Source organism: Trichechus manatus, unplaced genomic scaffold (genome assembly GCF_000243295.1).
Source record: "Trichechus manatus latirostris isolate Lorelei unplaced genomic scaffold, TriManLat1.0 scaffold00006, whole genome shotgun sequence".
Lineage (NCBI taxonomy): Eukaryota > Metazoa > Chordata > Mammalia > Sirenia > Trichechidae > Trichechus > Trichechus manatus.
In genome coordinates this window covers 19,720,327-19,732,463 of record NW_004443942.1, presented here as the reverse complement: position 1 = coordinate 19,732,463, position 12,137 = coordinate 19,720,327, and the positions used below count along the sequence as shown (strand labels likewise).

At 37.9% G+C, this 12,137-nt stretch overlaps 1 protein-coding gene across 1 annotated transcript in view; it reads right to left on the bottom strand.

Moving 5' to 3' along the window:
• Window positions 1–1,129: 1,129 nt before the first annotated feature.
• METTL15 (methyltransferase 15, mitochondrial 12S rRNA N4-cytidine) overlaps window positions 1,130–12,137 on the bottom strand; it is a 276,524-nt gene continuing 265,516 nt past the window's right edge. Inside the window, exon 6 of the mRNA XM_023737920.1 lies at window positions 1,130–1,610. Within this exon, the coding sequence (XP_023593688.1) occupies window positions 1,606–1,610 (5 nt within the window). The 3' untranslated portion in view covers window positions 1,130–1,605. The remainder of the gene's footprint in view (window positions 1,611–12,137) is intronic.

The following is a 12,137-nucleotide window of genomic DNA, read 5'->3' as shown; positions in this document are numbered from 1 at the left end:
CCCTGCCTTTCCTTACTTCTGTTTGTCGAAAGAGCTGAACTAAGAAGGATACAATCAAATCAGTTTTATTTTTTATTTCCACTGCTGTCCTCAAGTCATTCTATCAGATCTTTGTTCTCTGTCCTCTCAGGCCAATGCCATAGATTTTCTAGTCATTTCTGGATAACAACAGAACAGTGTAATTTTCAAACATTAGAAATCTATCTCCATCTAAAACAACATTTAATCTCTCATCCAATTTTAGGTTCATCTCTTCTCTAGTTTGGCCTGATCCAAGAATTCTACAGATTGCCAGTGGGAAAAAGGACATGGACCACTTCTTCACTACTCTGACATTATATTCTTCAGCTCCTCTTCTCCCTCTGTTATGATCCATCTGACAACACCAAGTTGGCAGGGGGAGAGGATAAAGAGGCAAAGCAGAGAAAGGCCCAACCCATAGTGAGTGCTTTGTTATTTGGTAACTGGTATACTCTGTGGTCATTTAATGTTCTATAGGGTGCTTTTATTTGGTCCCTCAGCATTCCCCTGTTGGAATCTTCTTAGTCCTGGAGATGTACTCTGTACCTATCCTGCCATGATTGTCCCATAGCTCCTGTTTCAATGGTATAGTTCAAGGCCACTGATGTATCAGTTTGTATTTTGATGTGACCACTTTCACACTGGGAATGTTTTTATTTTGATAAGAAAAAAAATCATTGAGTTGTCAGTTTTTTTTGTTTGTTTGTTTCCAAGATGCCCAGACATCCTGCCTCCCTCAACACACCTCCCCTTACCCTCTTTTTCAGTGAAAAAGAGGAACACCGTCAATGAGATGGATTGACACAGGGGCTGCAATAATGGGCTCAAGCATAACAACTATCATGAGGATGTGAGGATGGCACAGGACCGGGGCAGTGTTTCATTCCATTGTATATAGGGTCGCCAGGAGTCAGAAATGACTCAATGGCACCTAGCAACAATAACAACAACAACTCTCGACCCCATTCCATCCATGACCCTTGATGATGAAGTAGGCATTGGGGTCATGGGGGAAGGAACAGTGAGGTTTGGGAAGAGATTAGGGTCTGAGATGGACTAGAACTCAAAGACGTGGTAAAGAGCAGGGATGAAGTGAGGTTTCGGGGATGAGAAACGTGTGTAGTACGTACTAGTTGAAAAAAGTTTTACATTTTGATTCAGATCTGTAAAAAGGCTGCTTTATATTCAGTCTTTTGCCTCCTGGACATACTAATCTTACAATACCTTTGCTGTCTCTTAAATGCCCTCTCTTATTCAGGTTCACAAATATTTACTGAGTGCCTACTAAGCTCATCCTGTCCTAGGTGTTAGACTGATACAGGTGACTGGAACATGATCCCTTCCATCAAGGAGCTCACAGACTGGGGCAAAGAGGTAGGTTATAATTTTAATGTAAAAAATGCTTTAAGTTGCTATGGGAGCACCAAAGAGAAAGAGCCATGTGGATTGATTCATGTATCACCCATTTTTGCCTGAACATTCCCTCCTCCCAGATGAAATGTCAGATAGCATTTTCTCACCTGTGCTGTAAAGAGGAGCAGGCTAAGCTCTGGGACATCTCTGAAAGAGTTCAGATTCTGAAGCTCAAACTGCATAGAAAGGAAGTAGATTGAATGTAGACAGAATATTAAATCAAACCACAAAAAATTACAATACCTTATCTACTATCTCACAATTTTCTACTACAAAGCTAGCTTCATCTTTGTAACCATTATTCCTAACAATACCTTTGTGAGGAAAACCAAGGTAGAGAGAATAAGTTACTTGCTTCATGGCTCTAGGCAAAGTGAACCTCCCAGCAGAGCTTATAAAACTCAGACAGTTCAATTACTCAGACTCTGGGCTTAGAGCCTTCCTATGCATGAACTGTCTTCATTTAAGATCTCTCAATGCTACCTGTGACTATTTTGCTAGGTTGTACATTTTCTGTTACATCTCATTCAGCCATTATATATGACTGATGAATATTGTTCTGTTAGACTTAAACTGTGTAAAGTTTATACTTAATTATACACCAATGCTCGCGCATGTGAAAATTCAAAACTGCTACAAGTGGTCTTGTACTATGGCTTATGGATTATATACTCCCTTACACTTGGATAGAACCTTGGTGCTGCAATGGTTAAATAGATCAGCTGCTGACCAAAAGATCGGTGATTTGAATCCAGCAGTGGCTTCTTGGAAACCCTATGAGGCAGTTCTACTCTGTCCTACAGGGTTGCTATGAGTTGGAATCAACTCGATGGCAATGGGTTTACACTTGGATAGTGTGACATGGTTTATAAAACACTCTTAAACACACATCATCTCATTAACACCACAGTGAAGTAGATACTGTTACAGAGATGTGGCACAGGACCTGGACAGAAGATTCCAGATATTCGTTTTGCTAATTTATTTGTGTGGATGAATGACTGTTTCTAAATTAATTGTTTTAAATACTGTCTCAAATTCCATTAACTTTTACAAGTAAAGTAGGCCCTTCCACTGTTGACCCACTCTCTGTAAGGAGAAATGAAATGGAGCTCATTCTACTTTCCAGTCTATCCTTCTCAAATTCAGATAGGATATAGGAGAGGGAGTGACCTTTATTCTTAAAGGTTGCTTGACCAGTGGTCTAGTAGGAGTATATTTTAATAGCTACCGTTGCCAGTTACTAGCTGTTGCTGAGTTGATTCTGACTCATGGCAATCCTATATATGCAAAGTAGAATTGCACTCCATAGGGTTTTCAAGCCTGTGACCTTTCAGAAACAGATAGCCAGGCCTTTCTTCCAAGGTGCCTCTGGGTGGGTTCAAACTACCAGCCTTTTGGTTGGGGGTCCAGTGCTTAACTGTTGCGCTACCCAGGGACTCCAAATAGTTATGGTAAGGAATGTTTATATGGGATTTTTTTGTTTATATGTTTATATACAAGTCCTACCTCTCAAAATTCAAATTTTTAAGTGTAATTTATTTCCCAAAATAGAGCATAAGCTTCTTAGGGGCAGGGATTCTGCCTTATAGTGCTCAGTCAGTCCGTGAATACCTGTTGATTGGTTAATAGCACTGACTTACTTCCAATCTTTGTGTCTTTTCACTTTTGTGCTTTCTAACTGCAGTACAAAGTAAATTTTCCATTTTAGGTTGGTTGCTTGACCATAAAAAAGATATGGAGGCAAAAACAACGAGAGCAATCAAAGGAGTGTATTACCATTTAGGAGTCTCTGGGTGGTACAAACGGTTAATGCACTTGGCTGCTAACCAAAAGGTTAAAAGTTCAAGTCTACCCAGAGGCACCTTGAAGAAAGGCCTAGTGATCTACTTCCAAAAATTCAGCCACTGTAAACCCTATGGAGCATAGTTCTACTTTGATACACATGGGGTCATCATGAGTCAGAGTCAACTCGATGGCAACTGGTTGGTATTACCATTTAAAAACAATGGGCTCTTACCCAAAGCTCTTCAATCCAAAGTAATTTTCTTTTTAATTGGATTTTACCATGAGAGGAACAATTGTTTCAGCACACTTGGATTAATGCAGTGTTTAATATTCTTAAATTGTAGAGTATGGGTGGCCCTTTTATTTTGTTAATGCCAGATGTAATTTTGTAATAAAACTATATTTATTAAAAACCACATGCAAATTATAAAATAAGATACCCACCCTCTTTGCTCTTCGTTTCTCTCATTTCTTTCAAGTGCCTCTGAAAATGTCCTCTTATAAACCAGTGGATTTATAAATTTTGACCATTGTCCATACAAGAGCAATACGAGTTTGTGGCCAGATTTGTAAACAATTACATGGATCTAGTTATGGTGTCATCTGTATTTTGGATATAGGGAGTGTTTAGTGTCTATCTAAAGTCCCTGAAGCATACAGCACATAAAAAAACAAAACAAAACAAAACCTGTTTTGGTCGAGTCGATTCCCACTCATAGTGACCCTATAGGACAGAGTAGAATTGCCCCATAGGGTTTCCAAGGAGGGGATGGTGGATTCGAACTGCTAACCTTAGCAGTTGTAGCTCTTAACCACTATACTACCAGGGCTCCAACATAGCACATACCAAAAAAAACAAACCCATTGCTGTCGAGTCAATTCTGACTCATAGAGACCCTAGAGGACAGAGTAGAACTGCCTCACAGCGTTTTCAAGGAGTGGCTGGTGGATTAGAACTGCTGATCTTTTGGTTAGCAGCGAAACTCTTAACCACTGCGCCACCAGGGACTCCAACATAGCACATAGTAGATATATAAATAGATGCTTGAAAGACAAGTACATAAGAAAGAAGTAAAGAGGGAAGGTCAGAGCTTGTATCCAATAACTTGTCTAACTTTGGTGGCCATCTCCATTGTAGCAAAAGAAACATTTCTAAGGCAAAAGAGCATATCTGCAAGATGCCCTGGAACAAGCCCTTGTGCCCAAACTCCCATCACGTATGCAACACCTTCTGTGATATTCTGTACTCCACATATCATCTTTACGATTTGTAACCTTATTTACTTAATTTCTTAATTAACTCATTTTCTTTTCCTTAAAATTTTTTTACAAAGGAAAGAAAGCAAAAAAATAATTCTGACAGAAATCAAAACCGTAGTTGCCTATGAGGAGGTGGAGATTGACTGAAGGGGGCACAAGGGGACCTTCTAAGGAGAAGCAAGTGTCCTATATCCCAATGTGGTATATATGTTTGTAAAAACTCAGTTAATTATATATACACTTTAAAATGCATAGGAGACAGCATTTAAAAGTATATAAATTTACCTTAATTAAAAATATATTTACAGGAAAGAAGTAGATCAGGTAACAAACATACAATTAAAGCAAAAGAGTGTTATTAAATTTTAGGTAGATGTTATTTCATATAGAAGGCTATAATCCTGAGGCCTGCTCTGCTTAAACAGAGATTAAGAAGTGTTTTTTTTTTTTTATGTGTTAAAGATATACTAGTAACTCTATTTCTTCCCTTTGCCTTCCCTTTCATCACTTTCCATTAAAAAAAAAAAAAAAAAGCATCCTTCCTTCATTATTTAATAATAGATCTAATAGCCATGAGTCAGCCTGAAAAGGTAGGATGCACAGATTGGGGAAGCAGGCCTGTGCAGGGAGGCAGGTCTGCGCTAGGGTAGGGACATGTGCAAAGAGCATGGTGGTCCAGCAGTATCAGGAGATTAGCTACATTCAGGGAAATTGAGCAATTAAATAAATACATTGAGGATAATACAAGCCAGGTTATTGGAGAAGGGAATTAAAAATATAGAAAAAGATAAACTGGAATAAATCCTGTTGGCGTTGGATTGGAATTATAAGTATCAGTATGAGATCATTGTTTTCATTATAGATAGATAGGTATAGAAATAAATATAGATGTAAATGTGTGTGAGTGTGTGTGGTTCTTAGCTGTCTGCTACAAGGCTTGGGAGTAGTGATATTCTTGTAACAATGAACATACCTAGTGCTCATATCTTGGTTTCAAATACTAAAATGAATCAAGGTTCCTTGAAGAAATGACTGACTCCAGGTCTAGGGCTATAAAAGAATATGATGAGCCTGGAACATCTTACGATACTAGAAACTAAGGGAATGCTGGAAGAATGATGAGAACTCATCAAAAGTACACAGAAGTAAGCTTGAAGGGGCTCCAACTAGCCAAATAAAGTACAACTGGAGCATTAAAATAAAGAATGATATAGTAACAAATTATAAGCCAAGGAATAAACTGTTACCTCATTGATATAAATAAATGAGAAGAGAAATTCTTCCTTACATTAGTAGAAAGCCATCAATTAAATACAGAAGGAATGATGGTTTTAGAAAATCACCATTTGGCAATAATCACAGTAATATTAATCCAGGAAAGATATCTCAATAGATACTAAAATTAATAGGTAGGTAAAAGTGAGGTAAAGAATAAGATTTTATATAGTTTCAAAGTACTCCCTACAAAATACTTGTTAATTACAATGGGAACAAAAAGAAGAGAAACTTGATGGACGTCATCACAATCAAGTGATCAAAAATATAACCACCACCACTAGTGGGACAACTAGACACCATACAGAATCTGATAGGTTGTAATGAAAAGAATACAACAAGTATGACAGTCTGATCAAAAAAATGCATAATAGCCTGTGTCTAATAAGGAAACATGACAAACCCAAATTCAAGGATATTTTACAAAACAACTGGCCCATCATCTTTAACAATGCCAATATCATTAGAAGCAAGTGTGGATGCAAGAGGAAGAAGCTCTCTAAACTCTGCTTGGTGATGTCAGGGAAGGCTTACTAAAGGACTGACTCAAACGGAGTCTTGCAGAATAAAGAACTTGGTATATAAACTAGAGTGGACACCATTTTAGGCATAGGGGACAGCATTCACAAAGGGGGAGAATCCTAGGTACTGCAGCCAGGGAGATAAGCTGGAGCCAAATTACAAAGGGCCTTTTCCCTCTTCCTTCTTTTGCACAATGTTATGAGCACACAAAGTTTGAGTAATTAACTCTGGAGGAGTTGGAAAAGGCATTCGAGTTGATGTGTAAGTCCAAGTACTCTGAGAAGCAGGTGTCAAGACAGGATTAAATGTGTGAGGAGTTTATAAAGGGAAATGCCTGTGTGAAAGGAAACTGGGAAGGAGCCAGGGAAGGTTGGGAGAGCCATCAGATTGTGATGTAAGTCTGACCCCCAATGAAGGAGAGAGGTCAAGAAGGTAGGGGAGGAAGAATCCTAGACTGCTGTGCAGTTCCAGGGCAAAACACTTTGTGAGTCCTTGAGCTAAAGCCTGCCAATAAAGGAGTCCTATATCCCTCAGGAAAGGCCTTCCTTAGTATCCCCACCTCACTCAGTCATGGTGGGAAGCAGCACATGGGCAGCATGGCCTTGATGCAAACACAGGGGTGGAGTTCAAAGTGCAGCAGTAGGGCTCTTGGTCAGTATGCTCTCCTAGTAGGACAGCAAGGTGCACCCTCATAACCACCACATTTAAGTCTGGGATTGTGAAAAGGATTTCATCAGCAGAAGAGGTGAAGGAAATTCCAGGGAGAGGTGTGAAGGAGCTTAAACTCAAGCATTTCATACTTCACCTTTGCTCTTTATTAAATACTAATTTCCTTTTAGTTACAAAGGAGTCATAAACAATTTTTAGCTAAGCTGTGACCACATTTGTCAATGAACAGTTAATAATAATGGACACCTAATCCTGTAGAGCCTACCAACTTGCTCTGGATTCTTAATGTGATTAAGTGTTCTGTTTTTAGTCTTAGGTTCTTCTGTGGGGGCTAACCCAAGTATCACATAACTACCTTTTGCTTGGAATTTATTTTGATTCAGCATAGTAACATAAGTTGTTTTACATGGAACACAAACTGATTAGTAATTCTATATATCTTTAATATAAAAAGAGAAATGAATTAATTTTATTTTTATTTGGTAGAAAAACACATTGTTTTACAAGTATCGGTTCACATTGTGGGGAAAAGCTGGTAGTAAAGAATAGCAAAAGGGATCTTCAACTGTGAAAAGTCTGGGAACAGTTGAATCGACTCATCCTGTAGAGGTCCTATTGAGTTGAAAAGACTATGAATCTATAACACAATTTCAAGCTATTTTAGACTTCTTAATTGCAAATTTTTAAATCCTATTAAAGAAAGGAAATGGTCTTTCTGAACTCATTTTATCAGGTTTGGAGTCCCCTCATTCTCTCTCAAGTGCCTGAAAAGTTCTCCAAATTGCATAAAAAAAACCATAAAATATGAGTCATTGCATTCTTTTCAGTGAATAATGCAATTAACACTGTAATATTGTAGCCAGTTTTTTTAAAAAAATCCTTATTAACATTTATTAACTGCAAAAGTTGAGACTTTTTTTTCAATCTGAAAAAAAGATTCAAGATGCCCAGTATAGCTTTTAAAAAACTTGACAATGTGCCCTTTCCTCAAAGGATGAGGTATCTGTTCCAAAGTGATGCCATTTTAAAACACAAGAGAGTACTTAATTGTGTAAAAAAAAAGATGCTTGAAAGAATTTGGGGCAATATCTTTTTTTCATTCAATGGCAAGAAAACTGTTATTCCAAAAATGAAATGCATACAAAAAATAGCTTATCTAGGGAGTCAATGAACAAATCTGTCTTAGAAGAAGTATGTCCAGAATGTTCCTTAGAAGGAAGGACATGTTGTCAGGAGGGATCAGTCCCTGGAGAAGGACATCATGCTTAGTAAATTACAGGGTCAGCAAAAAAGAGGAAGACCCTCAATGAGATGGATTGACACAGTGGCTATAACAATGATTGTGAGCATGGCACAGGACCGGGCAGTGTTTCATTCTGTGGTGCATAGGATGGCTATGAGTCCGAACCGACTTGACGGCATCTAACAACAACAAGGAGTCACATTAAAGATGCGTCTATTAAATAGCTGTTGCATATGAGCTATAGTTTCGACATTTAGTCTTCAGGACTATACAGTTAAATGTTCTACAATATCTGAATAGGACAACAATATCTTTTGTGAGATGATGGGGGTAGGGAAGGAAGAATTATCCTGTGGTTGTTTTTAAATAAATATATTTAAATATATTTCATTATAGATGTTATTCCTGGCTTCATTTATGTCATGGTTACTTGCTCTTGTCAGGAATATTTTAATTTACCCAAAATATACACTCATCTTTACGCATCTGTTCTCACTTTCTTGTAATGTGGGCTCTTCAAGAACAAGGGATATACCTTTCTTTCTTTCTTTTTTTTTTAACTCTTTTAACTCCCAAACCAAAACCAAACCCATTGTCATCAAGTTGATTCCGACTCACAGCGACCCTATAGGACAGAGTAGAACTGCCCCATAGGGTTTTCAAGGCTGTAAATCTTTTATGGAAGCAGACTGCCACATCTTTCTCCCATGGAGCGGCTTGTGGGTTCAAACTGCTAACCTTTTGGTTAGCAGCCGAACGCTTAACCACTGTGCAACCAAGGCTCCTTCCTTTATCTCCAGTACCTAGCAAATAGATAATAAATATTACTGAGTGAACAAAATAATGAATTAATAATTATTGCCTGATCTCTACACATCTCAAAATAAAAGATACCCTACATAACAAATACAGCTTTATAGATTAAAATTTAATGGAGGGTTAAATAAAAGGCTGGAGTGCTGTAGTTTTAGCCAAATTGACCAGATTTAACATTTGACCCTTTTCAATGTTCACAAATTGAACTAACCTGCAGAAAGATTGCACATAGACTCCAGCTGTGATACACTTCTCCCAGGCCTAAACAGTGCTGATTCATTCACCACAGTTCATTTGCTAGCGAGGGAAACAAACTTCTAAGTCAGAGAAACATAAGCAATTTTAGATCTGGGAGTCATCAAGAAATGTTTGATACTTTAAAGAACTGACTGAAAGTTAAACAGGTTAATGTGACATTTCAAAGGGATTTTGAAATTCAATAGCTTTCTCTAGCAGCTGATGTTTATTCTCTGCTTGTAAGGCAAATGCTGAATTTCTTCAAAGGAACAATGGTAGATTCTAGAATAACTAGATAGGTCTAACATTCAACATTCACTATAGATTTTCTTTCTTTTTTCCTTCTCCCTGACCCCTCCCCCTCCCATGGAAAATACATATGTAGGTACATAATAGGAAATGGGAAAACCATCTGGCTGGCTCTTAAATATGGTTTGCTTCATGATTAAAGGGGTTACTATGTGAAGATGATAATTTTATAGATTCAGAAGTAGATACGGTGCCATTCAAAAGTGAAAAGCAGAATCATAAAAAATATACGTAAATCTGGGAAGAGGCCATATTCTCTTTTTCTTACCAAACAAATCAGCACTGAACAGGAATGTAAGATATTTGACATCATTGAAGCTAAAGTTCTCTGAGTTGGATAGTCTCTTTCAGGTGTATGTTATCAAATATGGTTAGGAAGACTAATGACAAAGATACGTCACATCAACTTAGGTAAGTTTGAGTAACATTTTTTTTTATACTCCCCATTCAACTCTCCTCCCAATCCCTGGTAACCATTAATAAACTTTCGTCCCTATGAATCCACCTATTCTGGGTATTTCATAAAAGTGGGATAATACAATATTTGATCTTTATGTCTGGCTCACTTCACTTAGCATATTTTCAAGGTTCATCCATGTGGTGGCATGTATCAGAACTTCATTTCTCTTTATAGCTGAACAATACAAGTAGTCCCTGAATTATGATGGGGTTCCCTTCTGACAACTCCGTTGTGAGTTGTTTCTGCTATAAGTCGAATACCTGTTTTTTTTTTTTTTAGTTTTCATTATCATTGCCTTTTATTATCAGTATCTTTATAAATCCGATCTTTATTTGTCGTCTTTGGGGGATAGCATGAGAGTGATAACATCAGCAAATTGAGCACTTTGTATTACATGTACTATCACAACATTGTATGTAGTACGTAGTACTATATTACTAACGATAAGGTGTACCAAAAAAAGAGATGGCTGTAAGTATGATTTGTTGTAACTCTAATACGTTATAAGTCAGGGACTATCTATCTTTATTTGTAGGTATATAGCATGTCTTATTTATCTATTCATCTGTTTCCATCTTTTAGCTATAATGAATAATGCTGTAATGGACACTGTTCTGTATGTGTCTATTTGACTTGCTACTTTCAATTCTTGTGGATATATACCTAGGAGCAAAATTTATGGGTCATGTGGTAATTCAGTACCAAAGTGGCTGCACCATTTTACATTCTCACCAGCAATGTACAAGGGTTCCAATTTCTCCACATTCTTGACAATACTTGTTAGTTTTCTGACAATAGCCACCCTAGTGCATGTGAAGTGGTATCTCATTGTATGTGTGGATTTTTTTTTTTTAAATTTCATTTCTCTAATGACTACTGACCTTGAGCATCTTCTCTTCTGCTTATTTGTCATTTGTATATCTTCTCTGGAGAAATGTCTATTCAAATTCTTCACTCATTTTTTAATTGGGCTGTTTGTCTTTTTGTTGTTGAGTTATAGTTCTTTATATATTCTGAATATTAAACCTTTATCTGATATATGGTTACCAAATATTTTCTCCCATTCTGTAGGAATATAACATTTCCCTTCTGTTTTCTCTTAAATTTCTTAAGTCCTCTGAAGCACAAATTTTCAATTTTGACGAAGTCCATTTGATCTATTTTGTTTTTTTTGCTTTCAGTGTCATGTCTAACAATCCATTGTCAAAAACTAGGCCCCAATATTTTACCCCTAAATTTTTTTTATTTTTTAATTTTCTTTATTGTTGTAGTTTAAATGAAGTTTACATTTCAAGTTAGTCTCCCATACAAAAATTTATACATACACTGTTATGTGACCCTAACTGCTCTCTCCATACTGTGACAGCACACTCCACCTTTCCATCCCTGATTTCCCATGTCCATTCAACCAGCCCCTAACCTTCTCTGCCTTCCATCTCACCTCTGGACAGAAGATTCCCGTTTAGTCTCTTGTATCTACGTGAGCTAAGAGGCACACTCCTCACGAGTATCACTTTACGTCCCACAGTCCAGTCCAATCCCTGTCTGAAGAGGTGGCCTCGGAAATTTTTTTAGTTCTGGGCTGACAGAGAATCCAGGGGCCATGCTTTCGGGGGTTTCTCCAGTCTCAGTCAGACCATTAAGTCTGGTCTTCTTACTAAAATTTGAGTTCTGCACCAGACCTTTCTCCTGCTCCATCAGGGACTCTCTGTTGTGTTCCCTGTCAGGGCGGTCATTGGTGGTAGCCGGGCACCATCTAGTTCTTCTGGTCTCAGGCTGACGAAGTCTCTGGTTTGTGTTGCCCTTTCTGTCTCTTGGGCTAATACTTTCCTTGCGTCTTTGGTGTTCTTCATTCTCCTTTACTTCATGTGGTTGGGACCAATTGATGCAACTTAGATGGCCCCTTGCAAGCTTTTAAGACCCCAGATGCCACTCACCAAAGAAGGATGCAGAATGTTTTAATAAGCTTTGTTATGCCAATTGACCTAGATGTCCCCTGAAAGCATGGTCCCCAGACCCCCACCCCTGCTACTCTGTCCCTCAACGTGTTTGATTGTATTCAGGAAACTTCTTAGCTTGGGTTTAGTCCAGTTGTGCTGACTTCCCCTGTAGTGTGTGCTGTCC